Consider the following 19933-nt stretch of genomic DNA (forward strand, 5'->3'; position numbering starts at 1 on the left):
ACAATAGAGCCGCTGGTTGCTACAGATTCATTATCACACTATGGGAAATAACCAAAGGCCAAGGAAGTAAGGCTACACATTAAGACACACTTTGTATCAATGCTTTTCGTTTTGCTTTTTAAAAACTGGACTTTATACACTTTTCAGCCCTTCCTTTATCCTATCTTAAAAATAAGATTTGATAGATCTCTATTTTAACTCTTCTCAAAATGTCTCCAACCAAGAAAGCAAATCCATTGTGGGTAACTGAATGTCTCTTCTGTGTCCCGTTTCCAGGAAGAATACCATGAAACTGAGAAGCAATGCTTGCCACTCCTGGATAACAACAATACTGGACTTTTAGAGTGCAGAAGCTGCCTCACTCCAGACTCTACACCCTTTCCTTAACTCTTATAGGCATATTACTTTACCAATGCAGCCGAATTGCTACCACATGATAGCGGAATTGACACGTTAAGATAAACAGCTGCCCTTCACTGATGCACCCCCAAAAGACGGTTAAAGTTTTTCCCAGTCACATATGTTAAGATTTTGGACTTCCCTTTCCAGAGGCAATTGGGTGCAGAGTGCTCTGGTGTTGGCATATCCTGACTCTCACCATCCATCATGTCTCATTTCCCCTCCTCTTTAGGGGTTCAGCAGAACTCCCAGGTTCTGCGGAGAACTGCGTGTTGATTTCCAACCCTTACCCTGGGTAAGCTGGGATGGCTGTTGGAGGTACTGCTCTCACTGCGCCATACACTGTCCGCCCTCGGCCCCTCAGATGAGCTCCCCTGAATGCGGCTGCTGTGGTGGCTGCAGTTGGGTAAGGGAAGCCGGGAACTGTGAAGACAGACAGACAAGGAAAGATATGAGAAGGATCACTACGTCCGCCCAGTTAACCACAGCCATCTTTGACTAGAACGATACGCAACTCCAGAGCTGGAGAAATGTTTCGCACCTGTCCTGCAAAGGAGCATGCTTTGAGCCCCAGTGACATTGCATACCTCTTGCTACATCATGGCCTTGAAGGGGAGGCAGGGTTGCAGAGAGGCCTGGCATGCAAGGGATTAATGCTGTGTCATGCCTCATCCATCACAAACTGCAAACTGTTTTCCTCCTCCTCCACCCCATTTTAATAATGCCATGCAGTCTGGTTAGAAACAGTCCGAGAAGCACAGAGAGTTGCCACTTATACAGGCAGGTGACTCTTCCACATACTGGGGGCAGGCGGGCTGGCTTTAAAAGTCTGTTGTTATTATGAGCCTCTTAAACTGGTGGGCTGACATCAAGATTTGGTGTGTGTGCGTGTGTATTCTTCCCACACTCAATTTAAGTACAGAGAGGACCTAAGAATCTCCTGTAATGTAGCCAAAATTGATAGCGATGTGCCAGTTTACCAAGAGCCCACCTTCCGGCATAGGTGACCATTAAGTGGTTTCGTATATATTGGGCCCTGTTTTATTACACTTCATGCTGGAGTAAACTGGCTCAGGGCAAAACATGTCTAAACCTCAGAAGGCAGCTGGGAACACAAGGCGATGACAGATGATACCCAGAAGGCGCCAGTCAGTCACAAGGCACAAATCCAACCCAAGGTGCTTCCAGGCGCATGCCACAAGGGGGCCTGCGATGGACTCGCAGTTTAGTAGCTTGAATAATATGTACTTTGGAGTGCGGCCTGTTTCACTTCTTCAGTTCTAAAGCAATTGGTTCCTTGGTGTACATTTCCTCCCTTATGATTTACAGCACTCTTGTAACGTGGGGCAAGCCCAGCCACAAGCAGGCTTGCAGGCGTGCTGCAAGATGGAAAGGGTCAAGACCACTGCCCAGAGAAGTGCTGTCACTTTCTAACAAAGCCCATCCTTTCAAGTACATATTATACAGACTGAAAATAAGAGGGCTAACAGATCACTGTTTACTCAAGCACAGTAACAATACAGGGGCCAATAGGGGCTACTTACTGATTAAAGGAATGTAAGTGTTAATACCCCCCCTTCCTGACAGGGGCACTGCAGCGTCATTGCCCAGCGAGACATCTGCTTGAAAACTGGATGCTAATTTAGTTTTAAAAAGAATAAAAAATGTAAAAAGGTTATAAAGAAACAGCAGTTTGAGAACACAAACAAACACCACTGCAGTTAAAAAGCAGAAAGAGACGCATCAACGTTTTCTACCTGCATATAATTCAGGGCCATACACTGCTCCAACCACAGGGCTCAGCTTCCAACCTGAAAGAATAAAGACAGAATGAGCATCAAGATCTACCCCAGGGGAAGAGCAAACAGCTCAATATATGCAGTGTAGCTTCTGGTGCATATCCCCCCCTTGTTTCCATGCAGATTGCTGCTGTGTATAAAGGCAGGCTAGGTTTTCCCAAATTCTCACGTTCTGGACATAGATGGAAGAAGCATAAAATCAACTGATTCCTTCTGGTAAAAATTATGTGCAATTACTTCCTGCGGTTCAAGTATGAGTCTTTATTCTTTTTAAGGTAATGGTTGGAGTAAGGAAGCAAATGCAAAAGATGAAGGCTAAAGTGACTACTACAAGCTGTTTTACAAAAAGAAAACAAACGATTCGTGAAATTAAGGCCTGAGATCTCTGAACACCTGGTGGTGAGCTCCCAGTGTTAAGTGTGATGATGAACATTTGAAAGAACATGAGAAATGCCTGTCCTAATAGATCTGGCTCACAATGCAGTTGTGGGAGCTAGGATTTGGTGCAGATGCACCACACATTGACTTAACTGGAAAGGGCCACCTCCAAAACTAGGCATATAAACTATGGGGTGTCAGTTTATGATTGCTGCTGCCATGCAGTATGTGTTGGTTAGAATCATACAAGTTTCTGAACTTCTGCACTATAATTCCTTGTGCTAAACTAGAGACCCTATTGCCTCAGAGCTCCTCTACCAAAAAGAAGTACCACTGTACCTACCTGAAGGGTAGATTTGCTTTCCCAGTGTAGCATCACTGGGCTGGGCTTACTTGTGCCTCTAGTGGACTTGTTTCAGTGGCTCAAAGGTGGGTGGGGTCATTCCATACCAAGTGATCCAACTTTTTTAGCTCATGTCATCCAATCTTCTTAATATTTTGTACAATTGTTGAATGATCAGAACTAAGTTTAAATATGTATTTTGTTGTACTTCGTGAAATGAAATGTACAAACAAGTTACAGATAGGTAGCCGTGTTGGTCTGCCATAGTCAAAACAAAAAAAATTCCTTCCAGTAGCACCTTAAAGACCAACTAAGTCAGTTCTTGGTATGAGCTTTCGTGTGCATGCACACTTCTTCAGATACGTATACGAAAGCTCATACCAAGAACTGACTTAGTTGGTCTTTAAGGTGCTACTAGAAGGAATTTTTTTTGTTTTGTACAAACAAGAATTCTTTCAAAGCGTTAGCTTGCTATTGCATGATAGAATTATCACTTGGTTTTAGATCACATTGTTAAGAGAAAAGCCTGACTAGCTTTACAGAGACCTTTTAATAACTTTCTAAAGAAATGCCTGAAGCAATTGATATTGTAGTTGGAAGTCTTGTTTATTCAGTCATATTTTACTCCAAGAAGACCCATTTATACTAAATAAAACCCAATAATGCAGACATGTGTGTACAATTTTTTTATGTGATCACACTGAGATCCCAATATGAAATTTTGTAGCTCTAATTTTTGAAATTTCAAACCTTCATAGATAAAAAATTTAAATTTAGATTTAAACTTAGTTTTGATCATTCAACAAGTGTGCAAAATATTAAGAAAACTGGATGGCATGAAGTAAAAAAGTTGGATCACTTCAGATGGAATGACGCAGTGATGGAGAGCAGGAAGTGCCTTATGAAGATTATAGGAAGGAAAGCGATAAACAACTGGAGGACACTGGAGAAGTGCTCCACAAAGGAAGTGTTTTACCAGTGGGTAAGTGGCCAGAATGAGCCTATCTAGACATGTCAGAATAGAAGAGATGGTTGCTACTTGTCATTTAAGCGTATTAGGTTTAAGTCCTTGTTGAAGGCCTTCCTGTAGGAACGCTAATTAGTCAGGGATTGGAGGTGGCTTCTGCTGGAACTTATTTGCACCTGGTCCATTTAAGAAAGGCCCTCCATGTCGCCTGGTAGCTGTGGATTGCAGACGGGTGTCTGGAATGCAGAACTGTGGAGATGAATGCTGGTGAGAGACACTCGTTCTCCATATGTAGACCAGTTGCCCTTCGCAATGCAGGCTGGCATCCAATGTAATGGTTGTATTTGGGGGATTTCTGAAGGGTATTCCTTTTCGGAGGGTAACACCCCTTGTCCACCAGTACATGGTCTCCCTTAGGCATGGACGAATTGAAATGCAGAGGTGCTTGCTGTGGAAGGAACCACTGCAGTGGTCTCACATGAAGCTTGGCCTATGGCAGTGGTTTTCAACCGGTGTGCTATGGCACCCTGGGGTGCCTTGAATGATAGTCAGGGGTGCCCCTCTTTCCTTCTTTTCTTCCTTCCTTCCCTCCCTCCCTCCCTCCCTCCCTCCCTCAATGCCCTCTTGCGTCTCTGCCTCCCAAATGCTTGTGCAGCTGTTGCAGCAGTCCTGGCTTCAAGCTCCCCAGGCCAATGGTGCCTCTAGGGCTGGCCAGGGGTTGATGGTTGTCAGGAGCTGAGGCAGCCTCAGAGTAAGCAAGCAAGTGGGTGAGGGAGGCCAGCCAGCCAGTTCATTGGCCCTTGCTGTTGGGAATGGACAGAAAAGTGGGAGGCCGGGCAGGCGGGCGAGCAGACAGGCAGGCTCTGTGCTGGGCTTTCTTGTGTGCAAGGCCTGCCTAGGAGCTGAGTGCCTTCTGCCTTCGTTCACTAGAGGCACAAGTAAGCCCAATCCAGCAACGCTACACTGACAAGCGAAATTGAGATCACTACACAAACCATGAACAGATCAGGTCAAAATGGGCTGACACAAACCAACCAAGAACATAATGCCCAAGTACACTTCATGGCTCAGGCAGGGTCATGTGTTTCAACCCCGTGTTGGACAAATGATTCCTGCCTCACGGGGGGTTGGACTAGATTACCCTCATGATGCCTTCCAACTCCACGATTCTATTACTCTAATTATTATATATTTTCTTTTCTTCGACTTTTTTTCAGAATTTGTGGGCCTGTAAAAGATCTCTGCAATGGCATTTTTAAATATTTACCCAACGAAAAGCAAAGTCATACAGCATTCTACAAAATAATGTAGCAGAGATCAGCTGCTAACTCGCTATGTTCCTATAAACTGAATGAAAACTTACGGGTCAGAGCTGTGCAAACCATGTGAAGTACACATAGTAGTACAAATTTGAATTTGGAGTCTGAATGGTTTTTTATAATACTAGATTAGTAGATTTATGATGTAATGCTAGAGGCCAGGAGGGGAATATATCAGTAACCCACACACTCCTATACTGCTACCATTGAGGGGCCACACCTGTATAATAAAGCACACTAATGTTCCATATTTAACATCAAGAAAGCTCTCAGCCAAAGACTTGAAGAACTGCTACTATTCAATGTAAACGGTACTGTGCTGGATGGACCAATGATTGAATTCAATGCGAGGGAATTCTTGTACATCCTTGTGGGGAGGAGCTGTGGCTCCGTATTGGAGGACATGAACTACAATCATGACTCATCCTTGATATTGCCAATTAAAAATTCTTAGCAGGTAACACAGCTGGAGGAAAAAAGCTTGTGCTGAGCTCAGAGAGCCATTACCAGTCTAGCTCAGTACAAAGTAGTTCCTTATAGCAATATTATTATATTAGATGCAGGGGCAAGGGGGACAAATTTCTTTTTGGTGCAGGTAGAACACAGTTCTGTCTATGGTTCACAAAGTGTGAGGCAGCCTTCCTATGAATACAAGAGCATTTGCAGTAAACACATCTGAGCTCCTACCCAATCACTTCTAGTTCAATATGTAAGTGCAGAATGCTAGTGCCATCTGTCCTTTCTCCCATTAACCAGTGTAGTGAAAGGACGGAGCACACAAGCCAATGGCCTTTGCAGGTTCTGGCTGCTTCTCTGTAGTTCCTATCTGTAAAGACCTGCTGTTAGGGTTTCTTTGCCTCCAAGTGACACACTGTATGGCCGCTACTACTTTACATGGGAGAAGCTGTACTTCAGATTGCAGCCCATTTACTTTGCCTCATAGGACTTAAATGAGAACCAGTGAGAGGTGAGCCGGCCCTAACTTTTCATCTGCAGAGTCTTGCTTTAGGTTCCCCCTCCCCGTTGTGTAATGAAAGTTAAGTATGATGAATGTGGGGAATTGGCTTTCTTATACAGATTATAAATAGTTATATGTGCACGTGCACAAAATCATTGTTTTATTTTTAACTTGGGGGTGCTTGCAATGCTATTTGAGAACGTATAACTGAACCACAAAGGCCTATTTCCTAAGTAACCCCTATTTCACTGTAGTTTTTTACAAGATTCCATTTTTATTCCTTGATAAAATTACTTACACTTCAAAGATCTGCCATTCTTGAGAATTTATATTAGGCTACTGGCAGGGGTATGCAGCTATATCATCTCAGCATAACTAATTAACATGCCAGTGCAATGCATTATAATATATAGCACACCTTTGGAACAAAGCCTCTGTGCTGTCACAACAAGAAAGCTAATATGACTAAGGGCTTAGCACAAGAATGTGGGTAGACAATGTACAGCTGCATGAAAACTCAGCTTTTACAATTCTGTGACAAAACACAAACACCATCCCTATCCAACCAGACAGCATACAGATTTAGCAAATACACCCTTCTCAATGAACCTTGTTTAAAACATGCTGTTATTCAACCCAAATTGGTAACTAGCATTTCTCACTTAATGGTGATTGAGCTTAATGGTGACTAAGCCAGACCAAGAGCTACTTTTAGGAGACAGAAGGGTTTAGAATTTGGACCTTTTTGCCTCCAGTTTTGTTTTAGCCACCCACAAGTGCTTTTATAGTGGCTGTTGTACTATGGACTTCTAGGTCAACACCAATTATTTTCAGTAAGATCAAAGTTCATTTGTTTCATTTCATGCCATCTCTTGAGAATTAGTATAGTTAAACGGCTGAAACAGGTGTGTTGCCATTATCAAAGGTTGTTCAGGTACAGTATTTGGCAATAAGCTTTTGTGTAACACAGACATGGTCAAATAAGAGCATTATAGGAAAGGTTAATTCACACAAAGAGACTGGCAGTCAACGGGCAAGTTCCTTCTTTGTGGGTTTTGTAAACCTTGCTAGGACAGACAAAACTGGACTTCACCCTTCTAACCTAGCATTCTATGATTTCTCCCAAGGTCTTTGTGGATATGTCTGCATGAGAGATAAGGGAAGAGAAATATTTTTATTTTGAATTACATATCTACATGTGTATTTGTTAGGCCCTTTCCTTGTCCGCATCCTTTCCTGGGTCCACTTTTTAAATACCTCCCCATTCTAAAAGCAGTTTGCAGGTTTGGTGAAGGAAGCTGCTGGGCAAACAAGTGCCTAATAAATCCGATACATGATTATCATTTGTATACACATATCAGACCGCAGTTACTGTCTTCCAGTGATGGAACTATTCATGTTGATCATTTCTCACTAATTTACCAGGGAATGGCAAGGGCATAGTTTTCATTATTCCCTACAGTTTGACTTGTTAATCTATATTTAACTTTAAGTTTCCTTGCTCAGAACTAATTCTAATACCATTAAATAATAGCAGTTGGGGTACTCTCTTACCCTCCGAAAAACAGGCATCTTATTTCAGTGTTTATACACACCAGTCACAAAAGATTTCAAAGATGCTATTCTTCCAACAAAGCTTTCTATCATGCTGAAATCCAGGGAAGGAAGAACAGTCCCAATAGCTTAGCTCTTCCCCCATAAACCTTGTTTATTATTAGCAGAATTTCCTCTTACCGTTTGCATACGGTGTGACCATCTTCTTATTAGTCATCACACGGGCGGTGGCATTATTAACCTAAAAGGAAAAAGGAGGAAAGGGGGGAAGAGGGGAGGAAGCACAGGACTTTAGAGAAAATGGTGAAAACTTGTGTGTGTGTTTGTTTTTTTAAATTTGTTTAAAAATTCAGCACATTTAATTTTACTTTTGCAGGTTGCCATTAAATTAAATATTAAAATTGCAAATCAATCTAGTTCTGGCATTTTAATTCTGGCATTAAAGAAAAGGCCAAAAAGAGCACATTTTCTCAGGCATCCCTGCTACCTTTGACTGAACTGGGCATTTGATGCTCACTGATCCAAAGGGCAAAAACTCCCCCTGTTGCTATTTTCTCCACGTCCAGCTTGGCTGGTATGAAGTAATGAACAAAAACAACTTTGTCTCATATTTTAGTAGCCTTCTGTCTCATATTTTAGTAGCCTTTCTCTGAACTGCAGTGGCCTACTAATATTACAGAGGAGACATCTATTCAGGCGGAAGGAGAGCTTGGATATCCCAGGTGCCTTGGACTAATTCCCTCCACTCTGGATTCCTAAAGCAAGGCTGCCTGGCCTATGTCCCAGTTTCAGGATATCCTGAGATATTGACGCACCCATCTCCAATTGCTGACTTTTGAGAGGAGGACAAAAAACAAACACCATTTAGAAACTGGTAGTAAGGTGTCTCCTGATTTCGTAGTGCACTCACCCTCATTTCTGAGCTCTTTATAGCCCCAAGCCTTCTAAGCACTGCAGCAAGTGTGTGTTACAGCAGAAATGGTGCTGGAAAAACATGGGAGCGGTGGGCAAAGCCAAATTACTGCAGCCCTGTGTCAGACACAGCCTCAGAGCTCTTGCAAAGAGGGTGAAGGCTGAGCTAGAATCAGTGACATTTCAAAATCCTAAGCCGTAACAGAAGGAAAAGCCACAAGGCCGATTTCAAGATGGAGTCTTAGATGCCCTCTGACGTTTAACAGAAGAGTGAGCTCGGGCAGGGAAGAAGGGAGCCTGGAAACCCATTACTCTAATTTCAGCCCCCAAACAGTATAAACATCATACATTTAAAAAGAATGGGAAACAACAACGATGAGACTGAGAGCATGCTGTTAAAACACACATAAAAAAAGAAAAACAACAACAACAACAATCGATTAATGGGGCTAGGGAGGGGGAGAGAGAGGAGAGGTCTCACAGACAATCATTAAGATGGAGCGAGTGCCTGAAATCAGCTGCTACAGCAGAGTGCAATACAAGCACTTAAAGGAAAAATGGCCAAAACCAATCAGAAACCACCAGTCAGCAAAGAGAGACCAACAGCTGCATTTAACTGAGTGAAGAAGAAAAAAATGGCAAGGGGAGAAAGGAAAAATGAAAAGGTTTGGAGAGAGGCAGAGCAAGAAAAGAAAAAGGGGGCAGGGAGAGAATAGAGAGGGGAAGGGTATGGGTGCATTAATAAAAACCAGCCAAACTGGAGTTCAGTAACTCTGAGTAAGATGTGCAAGGGAAATCACCAGGAAGTCAGTAATCAAACAGCTCAGACTTATACAAAACGGTATGTACATCCAAAGTCCAGGCGGCATTACTCAACAGCATTGAAAATAAAAAGGGGTGGGTGGGTTGGGGTGGGAAGGGGAAAAGGAAAGGGGGGGACAACAAGTCAAATCACATTTTGTAGTGTTAATGTGAAATGGCAGATGGATTTTTTTCTTTCTTAATTTTGTTTGCATTTAAAAAAAGAAAAGAAATAAGCTTCTCCTCTAGCACTTTTGTTTCACTTACCGCCAACTCGTACCATCGCCAGCATTGTGTATAGTTACCATGGAAAGAGTGAGTCAAGTGAAGGGCCCTAAACACTAAACCATTGAAAAGGGAAATAAAACAACAAAAACAAAACAAAAAAACAAAACAAAAAAAGCAAAATATGCAGACATCTTACTCAAAACGGCGGCTTTAAGTTTCCCCCCCTATATTTCGTACTTTTTTCTCTTAAAAAGGGAGGGAAAAGAGAAAGGGGCCAGTTAGCCTTCAATATGAGGGAAAATATTTTTCTCCCCACTGATTAATCAGTTACTTCCCACGTGGATAACAACTATTCACATTTATCAAACTCTGTGCACATTGTAAGAGCTAATTTTGAGTGTGTATTTACTTACTGAAATCATCTCCAGAAAAATTATTCTAGCAGCCCAAGGAAGTTTCTTCCTGTGTTGTCAATCCCTTCCTGCAATTAATGTAATGTCACACTCATATGAAGGAGAACTGGCCTCTGAGGAAAAGGGCAGATTCTGGCTGGCCCCCTTCTTTGTTGTTAAGACACAAAAGTTACAAATTGGACAGTGCTCTTTTCGTTAGTTTTGATCAGGATTGGCAATAAAAAGTCGGAGCCTCATAAACTGAAGCAAAGGAAAATCAAGACAGCAGAAGGTCAAAAATTTGGAGTGGGTTGGAAACAAACTTAAGAGAAAGGAGAAAAAGAAAAATACCTAAAGTAACAAAACATATATAGATATATATTTGGGTGGGTGTGTTATTTTTATACACCTCAGTGCAGGGGGACAGGGGAGTGAAAAACACAGAGACACAAACACACGCACACGCACACACAAGACAGGAATCCAAATGTGAAATAAGTGAGGCAAGACACACAAAAAGAAACAAAAGAATAAATATAAAGAAGAAATTGAATTACTGAAGACATGCACCTCGATTTTACGGCCCTCTACCACGGTGCCGTGTAATTTCTCCCTGGCCCTGTCTGCATCAGCACTATTCTCGAAAGTTACGAACCCGAATCCCTGCATGCAGCGGGAGAAGGGGGGAAAACATGCACATCGTTATATATTGAAATACTGATATCTAGATAAATAGAGAAAAAAAATATCACAGTATGAAATTGACATCAGCACAACTTAGCAATACTCTCCTAGAGTCACATTTTTGGTTCATGCATGTTTCATGAAATAAATTTAATTTTTTTTAATAAAAAAAAGTTGTAATCAGATTTAAAATAATAACAAACATAAAGCAATTGAGGCCAGACCAAAAAAAGTACAGTTACTCGAGACAAATTTTGAAAAGTAAACTAGCTCCTAGTTTGACAGAATAAAATTTATTAAATCCTAGTTGGAAATCCTCTTGCCACGTGGAACCTTACAAAGGCATGACTCTACAACATTCTCAGTAGTTGCCTGTTTATGGCAAGGATACACACATGCAGGTGCTTTGAACAAGCCACTACAAAAAGCGAGTGTGGTCCAACAGTTTAATGCTGTGCAAGAAAGTCACACCCTTTGCAGCAGCTCTGGAGACATTGCAGTTTTGGACTCGTCTTTTATCGATTACCGCATACCTATGATATTACCCCCCCCCCTCTCTCTCTATATATACACTCTCTATATATATATACACACACACTGTAAGGCTTTACACTATACAGTGGTACCTTGGTACTTAAACAGCTTGGCTCCCGAACGCCGCAAATCCGAAAGTAAGTGATCCGGTTTGTGAACATTTTTCGGAAGTCGAACGTCCGACGTAGCTTCCAATTGAGTGCAGGAAGTTCCTGCAGCCAATCGGAAGCCGCGCCTTGGTTTTCGAACGGTTTCGGGACTCCCAAAATGGATTAGGTTCGACAACCAAGGTACCACTGTATATGCTCCTATAATGGTAGAGCAACTGGACATGGCTACACAATTGATCTGTTTATCTTTTCAGTCCACGCTTTACATTTCCTTTTCCTGATGCAAAATCCTTACATTTAGTTGTAAAATGAACATTGTTTAAAGAAATGCCGCAGAATATGCATATATCATCATTAAGTGGGCAACTACTTAATCTGAGGGGAAAGAATCTATTACATGGGAAAGAGCACAGAAGCTTGGGACTGATCTGAAGAACTGGGTAGTCACCTAATTTAGCACAGGACAGCTTAACTATCTTTCACCTAATCCACTTCTTTCTATGTTTTGATCACAAAGCAGACCATTTTCTAAACTTGTGATACTCATTAATGGGGCTGAAGAACACTTTCACAGGGACCAAGCTAGGAAGACTAAATTAATTAAATGAGAAGCTAGTAGAAAATGATAACATCTAAATAGTAGCTGAAATGATTTATTTATTTATTTATTTATGGCTTACTTTCCTTTAGAAAACTCAGAAGTAGGTGAGGATCCCACTGGTCTCCTCTCCAGGAATTGTTCAAGTCTACTTCCATTTAGCTTCAGCAGTGTGATCTGAGCATTAGTTGTTCCATTCACAAGAATGTAGACATTTGGCTTAGCCCATGGCTAGATAAAATATCATCGTGGCAGTTTTACAGCCACATTTCAAACACTGTAATAGTTAATCTTTTTGAGTTCTTTCACCCCAGAAACAGGAAGGACAAAGTATATGTCAACTATAATGGAAACTGCTGGTACTGAAACAGGAACCTAGGTAATGAAGGCTGCAATCCTGTACACACTTACCTGGAAGTAAGTCCCACTTAATGCAACTAGATTTACTTCTGAGTAGACTTGCCCAAGACTGTTTAGGTGGAGTAGTACACTTACACATAGTTTGAGGGCAAAATCTACCTTGGCTTTACATGAAACGTGAGATGCAGTGGCTAGAGAGCCATTTTAATTTTTCACTAAGTTAAAGTAGCAAGTGGGTCATCATTTTAAAGTGCTCTTGAAGATGCTATAATGAGAACCTGTTAGGGCTCAAGCCTTTCGCCATCCCTGCGGCAACTGTGTGAAGGATTTATTTCTCTATTTTTGCTTCACAGCTGGGTTTCCTGCCCTGTATTTGTAGAGTTCAATGGGAAGCTTATTCATGGGAAGGAAGGGATAAAGATTTTTTTAAAAAAATCAGTTGATGAATTAAACTGGGTCACTGGATTCTCCAGCAAAAATGTTATTACTGGATATTTAAGCAAATTCTTCTCAGAAGGGCTTATCCAGACATGCAAACCCCAAACTTTCATGCAATGTTTTGAAGGTGTTAGGGCTGAGGGTGCTGACAGAAGCTTCCCCCCCCCCCCCCATTCTCCTGCCCTCTCGGCCCCAGACAGACATGTGGTCAATTCTGAAGCTGTTCTGTGGCTGGCAATTGCAACTCTACCTTCATGGGCGATTCTGTCCCCCCCCCCCCAAATGCAGCCCCTTGGAGGCTGCTCTCAGAAAGCCTACTTCTGCTCTAGTGCTTCCCCAGTCACATTCCATCCTACTAGGAAAACAGACTGATTTCCTTCAACACAAGAATTTCTGCTTGTTGGGGAACTTGCTTTTGCTAAGAAGATGAGAATATATTGGATATGCTAGTTGGGGGGAGGCAATCTAATCTCTGTGTTCCAGATAAGCTATCTGGCCAAACACACATACACCAGGAACTTAATGAATACAATTAGTTTAGTTTAGTTTAGTTTAGTTTAGTTTAGTTTAGTTTAGTTTAGTTTAGTTTAGTTTAAACAAAAAAAAATCCTTCCAGTAGCACCTTAAAGACCAACTAAGTTATTTCTTGGTATGAGCTTTTGTGTGCATGCACACTTCTTCAGATACACTGAAACAAGTTTCCAGACCCTTCTATATAGTGAGAAGGTGGGAAGGGGTATTACTCAGAAGGGTGATGGGAATGGGTGATTGGCAGATAGCTGTGATGAGCCTGTTGACGACTCTTAGCGACTGCAATAGGTACAGTTTAGTTTAGTTTAGTTTAGTTTAGTTTAGTTTTTGGTTTGGTTTGGTTTGGTTTGGTTTGGTTTGGTTTGGTTTGGTTTGGTCTGGTCTGGTCTGGTCTGGTTAGTATGCCATCCTATACCCGAAGATCTCAAGGTGGTTCACAACAGAACACTATTATCTACACAATGAGATAATCTCCAATAGGATAGTCCAATGAATGGGTTCCTGAGTCCTTGGAGGAGGAGCAGGAATCACATATTATAAACAGATGTACATACTCATCTGTCACATTTACAAACCTTTTTCACTGCAATTGTTTTGTTATTAGTTTGTGCTTTAAAGAAAACAAAACAACACCAAACAGCATAAAATATCTGTCCATAAGCATGAATAAGTTTCTTTAGAACTGATATTTTGTGATGTTTGAAGGACATCTCAATTAGTAAAATATATGCATTCCTTTATTGGGTGAAGATTGCCCATGTACATCACAGAAAATGTTAAGTTGAAGGAGGGCAGCAACTATGCATCCACAAAGCTATATAATATTACAAAGTATTACTACAAACCTATTTTTGATTGGCTTTGCTACCAATTTTAAAGTTCAGTTGTCTGTGCGTGGGTTTTTTCCTGGTTTTTTTTTAACAACACTTGCTTTTTACTTTTTATTATTACTGGCTGAAAATTATCCAACTAATGCAACTGTAGATTGTTAAATACTCATGAAGAAATCTCTCCTATAACCTGAAACCACCTGCAGCTCTGGGACACCCCATTTTCTTTAAGGAGCTGTTCAAGGACCCAAAAGACACCCAAGTAACCATCACCCTTTTAGTCTGGCCTCAGATTCTGCAATAAATAACAAGCAACAGGATGAGCAGTGTAAAAATAATAATTATACAGAGTTTTTAAAAATGTTTCCATCTCTGAAGAATGAGAAAGAAAATTTACCATGTAACCGTAAAGGGAGAAATCAAAAGCAGACGATTCTCCTGGGTGTGGCCAGAACACAGAAATTAAGAAAAAATAATAATAAAACCAAAAATAAACAAAAATAAACAAAAACCAAAGAAAACTAAACGGAGCCCCTTGAAACTCATGCATTGTTAACCCTTTTTTATTATGTTTAGAACATTCACCTCAGAAGCAGCATCTTTATCTTATGGTGTTGGGACGGATTTTCCATAATTTCATTTTTAAAATATATCTATATATACACAGACACACTTTAAAGACTCAGTCAACAGCCAGAAGCCTGGATAAATAGTCAAAAAGATTCCAGGCATTAGGGTTACTTGCTTCCAAAACTTATATGCATCTTTAGCCATCCTTGATAATCCATCTGAGATGAGTGATTGGCATGAAGTTCCAGGTGTCTAAGGGGAAGAAAAAGGAACCCTGCCGCTATTTAAAAGTAAGGATCCTACTTTCCAAGATCTGCAGTTTAAAGACTGGAACTCCCATCTAATACTGCATTGCACTGATTGGATTATGTGCTGCTGTAAAGCTATTTCATTAGAGTGGTCAAAATAATTCTGAAACACACTGGGGCTTGACAGAATTGCTTCAGCTTAAAGCAAGACAACATGTGAATACCACAAAATCAAAGAAAAGTGCTTCTGCAGATCTAACATTAGCAGAATATAAAAACACAATTGAAATCTGCAAGTGAGGGAAGCAGAACTTCACCGTATTTATTTCCAGGGGCATAATCTGTTGCAGCAAAATCCATAGTGTCTTGTAGCACCGTAAAGACTAACACATTTTTAATGTTATAAGCCAGGAGTCACCAACCTTTTTGGAAGAGTGGGCACATTTTGAATTTGCGGAGTACTGAGGGCCCCAGTCAAAAAATGGCTGCCAAGGGGGCATGCCACAGCACAAAATAAGGAAAACTCCCCACCCCTGACAAAAGAAGTCAGCTATGCCCTGACTGTGGAGCTCACACACACTCACAAGGGTGTTGCTGTCTAATAACAACAGGGATCATTCCTTAGTACCAGGAAAATGTACAAGATGGCCACATCACACACATTCTCTTCTCACAGAAATCGCTTAGGAGGTGCCTGCACATTTATTTATTTTTTTACTTCTTTAGAAACTTTATTTCTAGGAGGACTAGACACTTCTTTTTAAATACAAGTTCAGAGATTGGGTAACCTGCCTAAGGGCGTCAATGAAAGCCCTCAAGGGCACCATGGTTGATGGAAGTTTCAATCTCTTTTTAATCCATTGTTATTTTAACTTTTTGAAAGTTTTAAAGTATGGTTGTTCATTTTTCTTATTGATAATGCTATTGTTTTAGCTTTTCTTCTAAGCCGCTTTGAGTGTTTATTTTTAGAGTCAAGCAGTATATAAATTTTATGAAACAAGGGGGAATAAATAAACCCCTGCTATAAGATTTCATGGACTACGGTCCATTTCATCAGATGCAAAAAGCTTTATCCTGATTTACAGGTAACACATACCAATTGTGGAAGGTGGAACTGTTAAACAGTGAGATCGGGTGGAGATTAAGTGCAGAACAGTTCTGGCTGAGATTATTACGTTAACAACAGTAGTTCGTTCAAAGAAAGCAGTTGTTAACTTCACTGTTTACAATTTCACCACCGCTATTCCGGGGGGGGGGGGAGAGAGGGGGGTCAGAGAGAGATTGTCATGGACTAGCTGGATGCAGAGGCGTGGTGGTGGTGGGAGGCACCAACTGGGGAACCCCAAATGGAAGAAGGCTCAGAACCAGGAGATTGGTAGTGGGACAACAATGACTGGTCAGAGGAAGAAGAGGTATGAAGAGGGTGGAGCAAAGTCAGACAAGGAGTCAGAGTCTCTGACTGCTTGGGAAGGACCCAGGGAAAAAGAAGACAGAGAGGTGTGGGAAGGTGGGGACCTTCAGCCCTTGCAACTGCCTCATTGGGGCAAGATCTATTGAGAAGGGTTACTGTACTCACTAGGCCTGAATTGTTTTGTTTCTTGGAATAAACAGTTAACTTCACTGGCACCTTGTGAGTTACTGCTGACCTGCTCTTGACTCCTGCCTTGACAGAGAGAAACCCTTATGCCACAATAATTTTATAGCCTTTAAGGTGCTACAAGACTCTTTGTTTTTATTATATCTATTTCAGGGGTAATATTGACTAAACTAGAATGCAGCTTAGATGTATGATGAGGGAAGATTATCACTGTTGCTTATTGAATTTGTCAGTCATTTTATCTTGCCTAGGGCAACCCAAAGTAATTTACAATGAAACAAGTTCTGTTATTGAGCCAACCCAATTAAAAACCCCTGAGCAGAACAGTGCAAGATCACTTGTTTCCCTGTACTAGATACTTTCCATAAATAAAGAGACATACAACATATCTGTTGTATCTTTAATTTTTTTATAAAATGACTTGAGCGTAAACATGCCTATGCCCCACATGCTATACTGCCTGGTTACACCAAATTATCAGTAATTAAGGTAAACTGTTCTGTCATTTGATGCATGCAACAAGCTGCAGGAAGGCAACCATGTAATTCTCAGGCATAGTTAGAAACCAAATAACATGGAAACAGCAACCATGGCACAGCAGTTTTTATGAAGCCACAGCCTTTACTGAGCAAGGCTAAGCCATCAGCACATAATGCATCCCTACTAGTCATTCTCTGGTCATGAAATACACATGGACCAATCTGAATATTCAGAACAGTAATCTAGCAGGGCCATATATCTTGCACTTGTATATTTTTGGTTTGGTCCAATATACATACCGTAGGGTTCTGTCATGTGTACAGATCCTAAACAAAGGTTGAACCTAGGATTCTCAAGCTATTATTTTATGTAGTGCTAACAGTGTCTTGCCAGTCTCTCATGCACTTTTTGTACAACATGTAGCACTAGAAAGGATTCTCCAAAGACAAATAATTATTGTTCATTTATAATTACCAGAGGGAGATTCAATTACCTGACCCTGCCAACTTACATCTTCACTGGACCAGGGTACAGAATATCAACACACTTTTCCTTTCCAATTAAATATAGATGGATGCTTTAATTGTTGTATTGACTTGAGTAGGTTAATTATCACAAAGTTTGAGTGTTCTAGATCTAAAGAAATTTGGATTTTTCAAAACCTAGAGTAAACTGGGGGAAATCAAACTTATTCTCATGGAAACCAAAATATTCATTTGGGAGGAGAAATTAAGTGTTTTCACTGGCAAACTGGAACAAACCAGCATTTAAGACACAATGGCTATGATTTCTGGTAGGCACATTACCAGGGGAAGTGCAACAAGCGCAATGAAAATTACTAAAACTATGAGGCACATTTGGCTGAAAACAAAGGAAACTCTTATTTCAATTGTTCAAAAGGTTTCTTTCTTAGAGATCTTTCAATAATCTCCTCCTTAATTGTGCATATTTTATAATTCAAATGTTTGGTACTCCTGTGAAGAATCAATGTTTATACAGTAAAAGTGTGCATAATTATAGGCTCTCTCCAGTGAGAGCCAGTTTTTAGTAAGATTTAACACATGCATGAAACCTTCTCGTAGCATGTCAGCTTAACAAGAGAAAGAAAAGCTATCATCTCATCTCGGATGGACCAATGGGTAAGATGCATTTTTATTTTTTCAGAAACTTCCCAAAATTTCACAACACTGGAACAATTCTGGCAGAGGACCTTTGCCACAGTTATGAAGGGATAAAGATATGCTCAGCCCATAGAGGACCTTCCCAATTACTGGATGGGGCACACCTAGGGCGATTTGGATTTTACATATTCACCTTTTTAACATTCATTTATCAAATACATATTCAAAAATATACCCTTTAGAAACCCAGGGGAGGGAGGGATAATATTGAGAACACAGCACAATGCAGGCAGCAGGAGCATCTGCTTTCCGATTCCCAAGAGAGAGGAGGAGAGAGGTTCCATATCGTTAGGTTAGAACAGAAACCACAGGGTAGGAGAAAGGCATTCAGGTTTTGGCATACTTTTTGCAGAAGAAAGGGGAGTGGTGACAAGTGAAAGGGCCCTAGAAATATTTGTGTTCCACCACTGGGGTTTCTAAGCTACTGTTTTTTGTTTGTTTGTATTTTAAAAAAGAAGGGCAAATCCCAGGCGTCCCAATTCAATATTCCGTGATATAACCAACAAACATTCTTTGAGAGCTTCCTGAGTCTCACTGAAGCTATTCACCATCTTTGAGAGAACAGGCCCCAGCTTGGACCCAACTGATAAAAGACTGTTGTGAATTCGACAGGCAGGTGTTAGAAACTCTAGCACCAAATATAGGAGAAACTAGTTGGGCTAAATATTGCCTGGATGAAAGAAAAAGGGGCAAATACCCAGAAGTTAATTCATAACTAACAGCTCTTGTTTTAACTGAAAACCAGAAGTCTTGGGCTTTCTTGGCTGCACTGTTAAATAGTCATAATTAGAATTCTGTGATTTATAGAAGATTCTGAACATAAGAACAGAGACTGTCATGTAAGTTTATATAAAATGAGTATGATTATCACATGTGTTTATAAAATTAAAGCACAGTGTCACATGAAGGCCTTGATAAGTGCATTGTTCTTTCTGACAGGGTTGCTGCTATTGCATCCTTTAGGCATTTAAAAGAGACTGTATATGGGAGTCAGTTTCCCCAAGGCTGACAATAATAACTAAAGCACCACTAATTCATAAACAATTTTGGCCTATGCTAACTTCAGAGAGGAGAGAAATATATTTAGAGATGCAACCACAGCAGATCGCTCATGCTCTATTAAGAGTTGCAATGGGAAGGTGCTTATTTTGCATGAGGCTGCATTACACAAATGAAATGCCTGTGGTTCTCTTTGCAGCTTGTTAACTCTTCTCAATAGTCAAGTGGCCTATGGCTAATGAAGGGCAGTAGAAGAAGAAGAAGAAGAGTTTGGATTTGATATCCCGCCTTTCACTCCCCTTCAGGAGTCTCAAAGCGGCTAACAACCTCCTTTCCCTTCCTCCCCCACAACAAACACTCTGTGAGGTGAGTGGGGCTGAGAGACTTCACAGAAGTGTGACTGGCCCAAGGTCACCCAGCAGCTGCATGTGGAGGAGCGGAGACACGAACCCGGTTCCCCAGATTATGTGACTGCCGCTCTTAACCACTACACCACACCACACTGACTAGCCAAGCACTGTATCCCTTCCAGTTCTGAGATCAGGCAATCACGTGAAATAGGTAAAGGAATAAAGGGCTCTATGCAGGCCACTAGAGTTCTGCATCTGTCCACAAGTTCAACACATGTTGTGCTGCATTTATGTTATCTTAAACTTTCATAAACTGAGCTCAAAATCATTTGCCATGAAGGGTTTAAATTCTGTTTACAGAATTTACCGAAGG

General features: G+C 41.0%; 1 protein-coding gene across 29 annotated transcripts in view; it reads right to left on the reverse strand.

Moving 5' to 3' along the window:
• The window catches only part of RBFOX2 (RNA binding fox-1 homolog 2), a 174653-nt gene that overhangs the window by 20673 nt on the left and 134047 nt on the right, over nucleotides 1-19933 (reverse strand). For 19 of the 29 annotated variants that reach the window (XR_014555635.1, XR_014555636.1, XR_014555637.1 and 16 more), the window contains 5 exons: nucleotides 10621-10713; nucleotides 7898-7958; nucleotides 2157-2210; nucleotides 1944-2036; nucleotides 690-822 (listed from right to left, as the gene is read on the reverse strand). Coding sequence is in view for 25 of the 29 variants with exons in the window: in XM_083700708.1 (XP_083556834.1) it covers nucleotides 690-822; nucleotides 1944-2036; nucleotides 2157-2210; nucleotides 7898-7958; nucleotides 10621-10713 (434 nt within the window). In the remaining 4 variants the exon portion in view is untranslated. The remainder of the gene's footprint in view (nucleotides 1-689; nucleotides 823-1943; nucleotides 2037-2156; nucleotides 2211-7897; nucleotides 7959-10620; nucleotides 10714-19933) is intronic. The other 10 variants (XM_083700712.1, XM_083700710.1, XM_083700690.1 and 7 more) reach the window with 3 other exon arrangements.

Source organism: Podarcis gaigeae (assembly GCF_964106915.1).
Source record: "Podarcis gaigeae genome assembly, chromosome: 10".
Classification (NCBI taxonomy): domain Eukaryota; kingdom Metazoa; phylum Chordata; class Lepidosauria; order Squamata; family Lacertidae; genus Podarcis; species Podarcis gaigeae.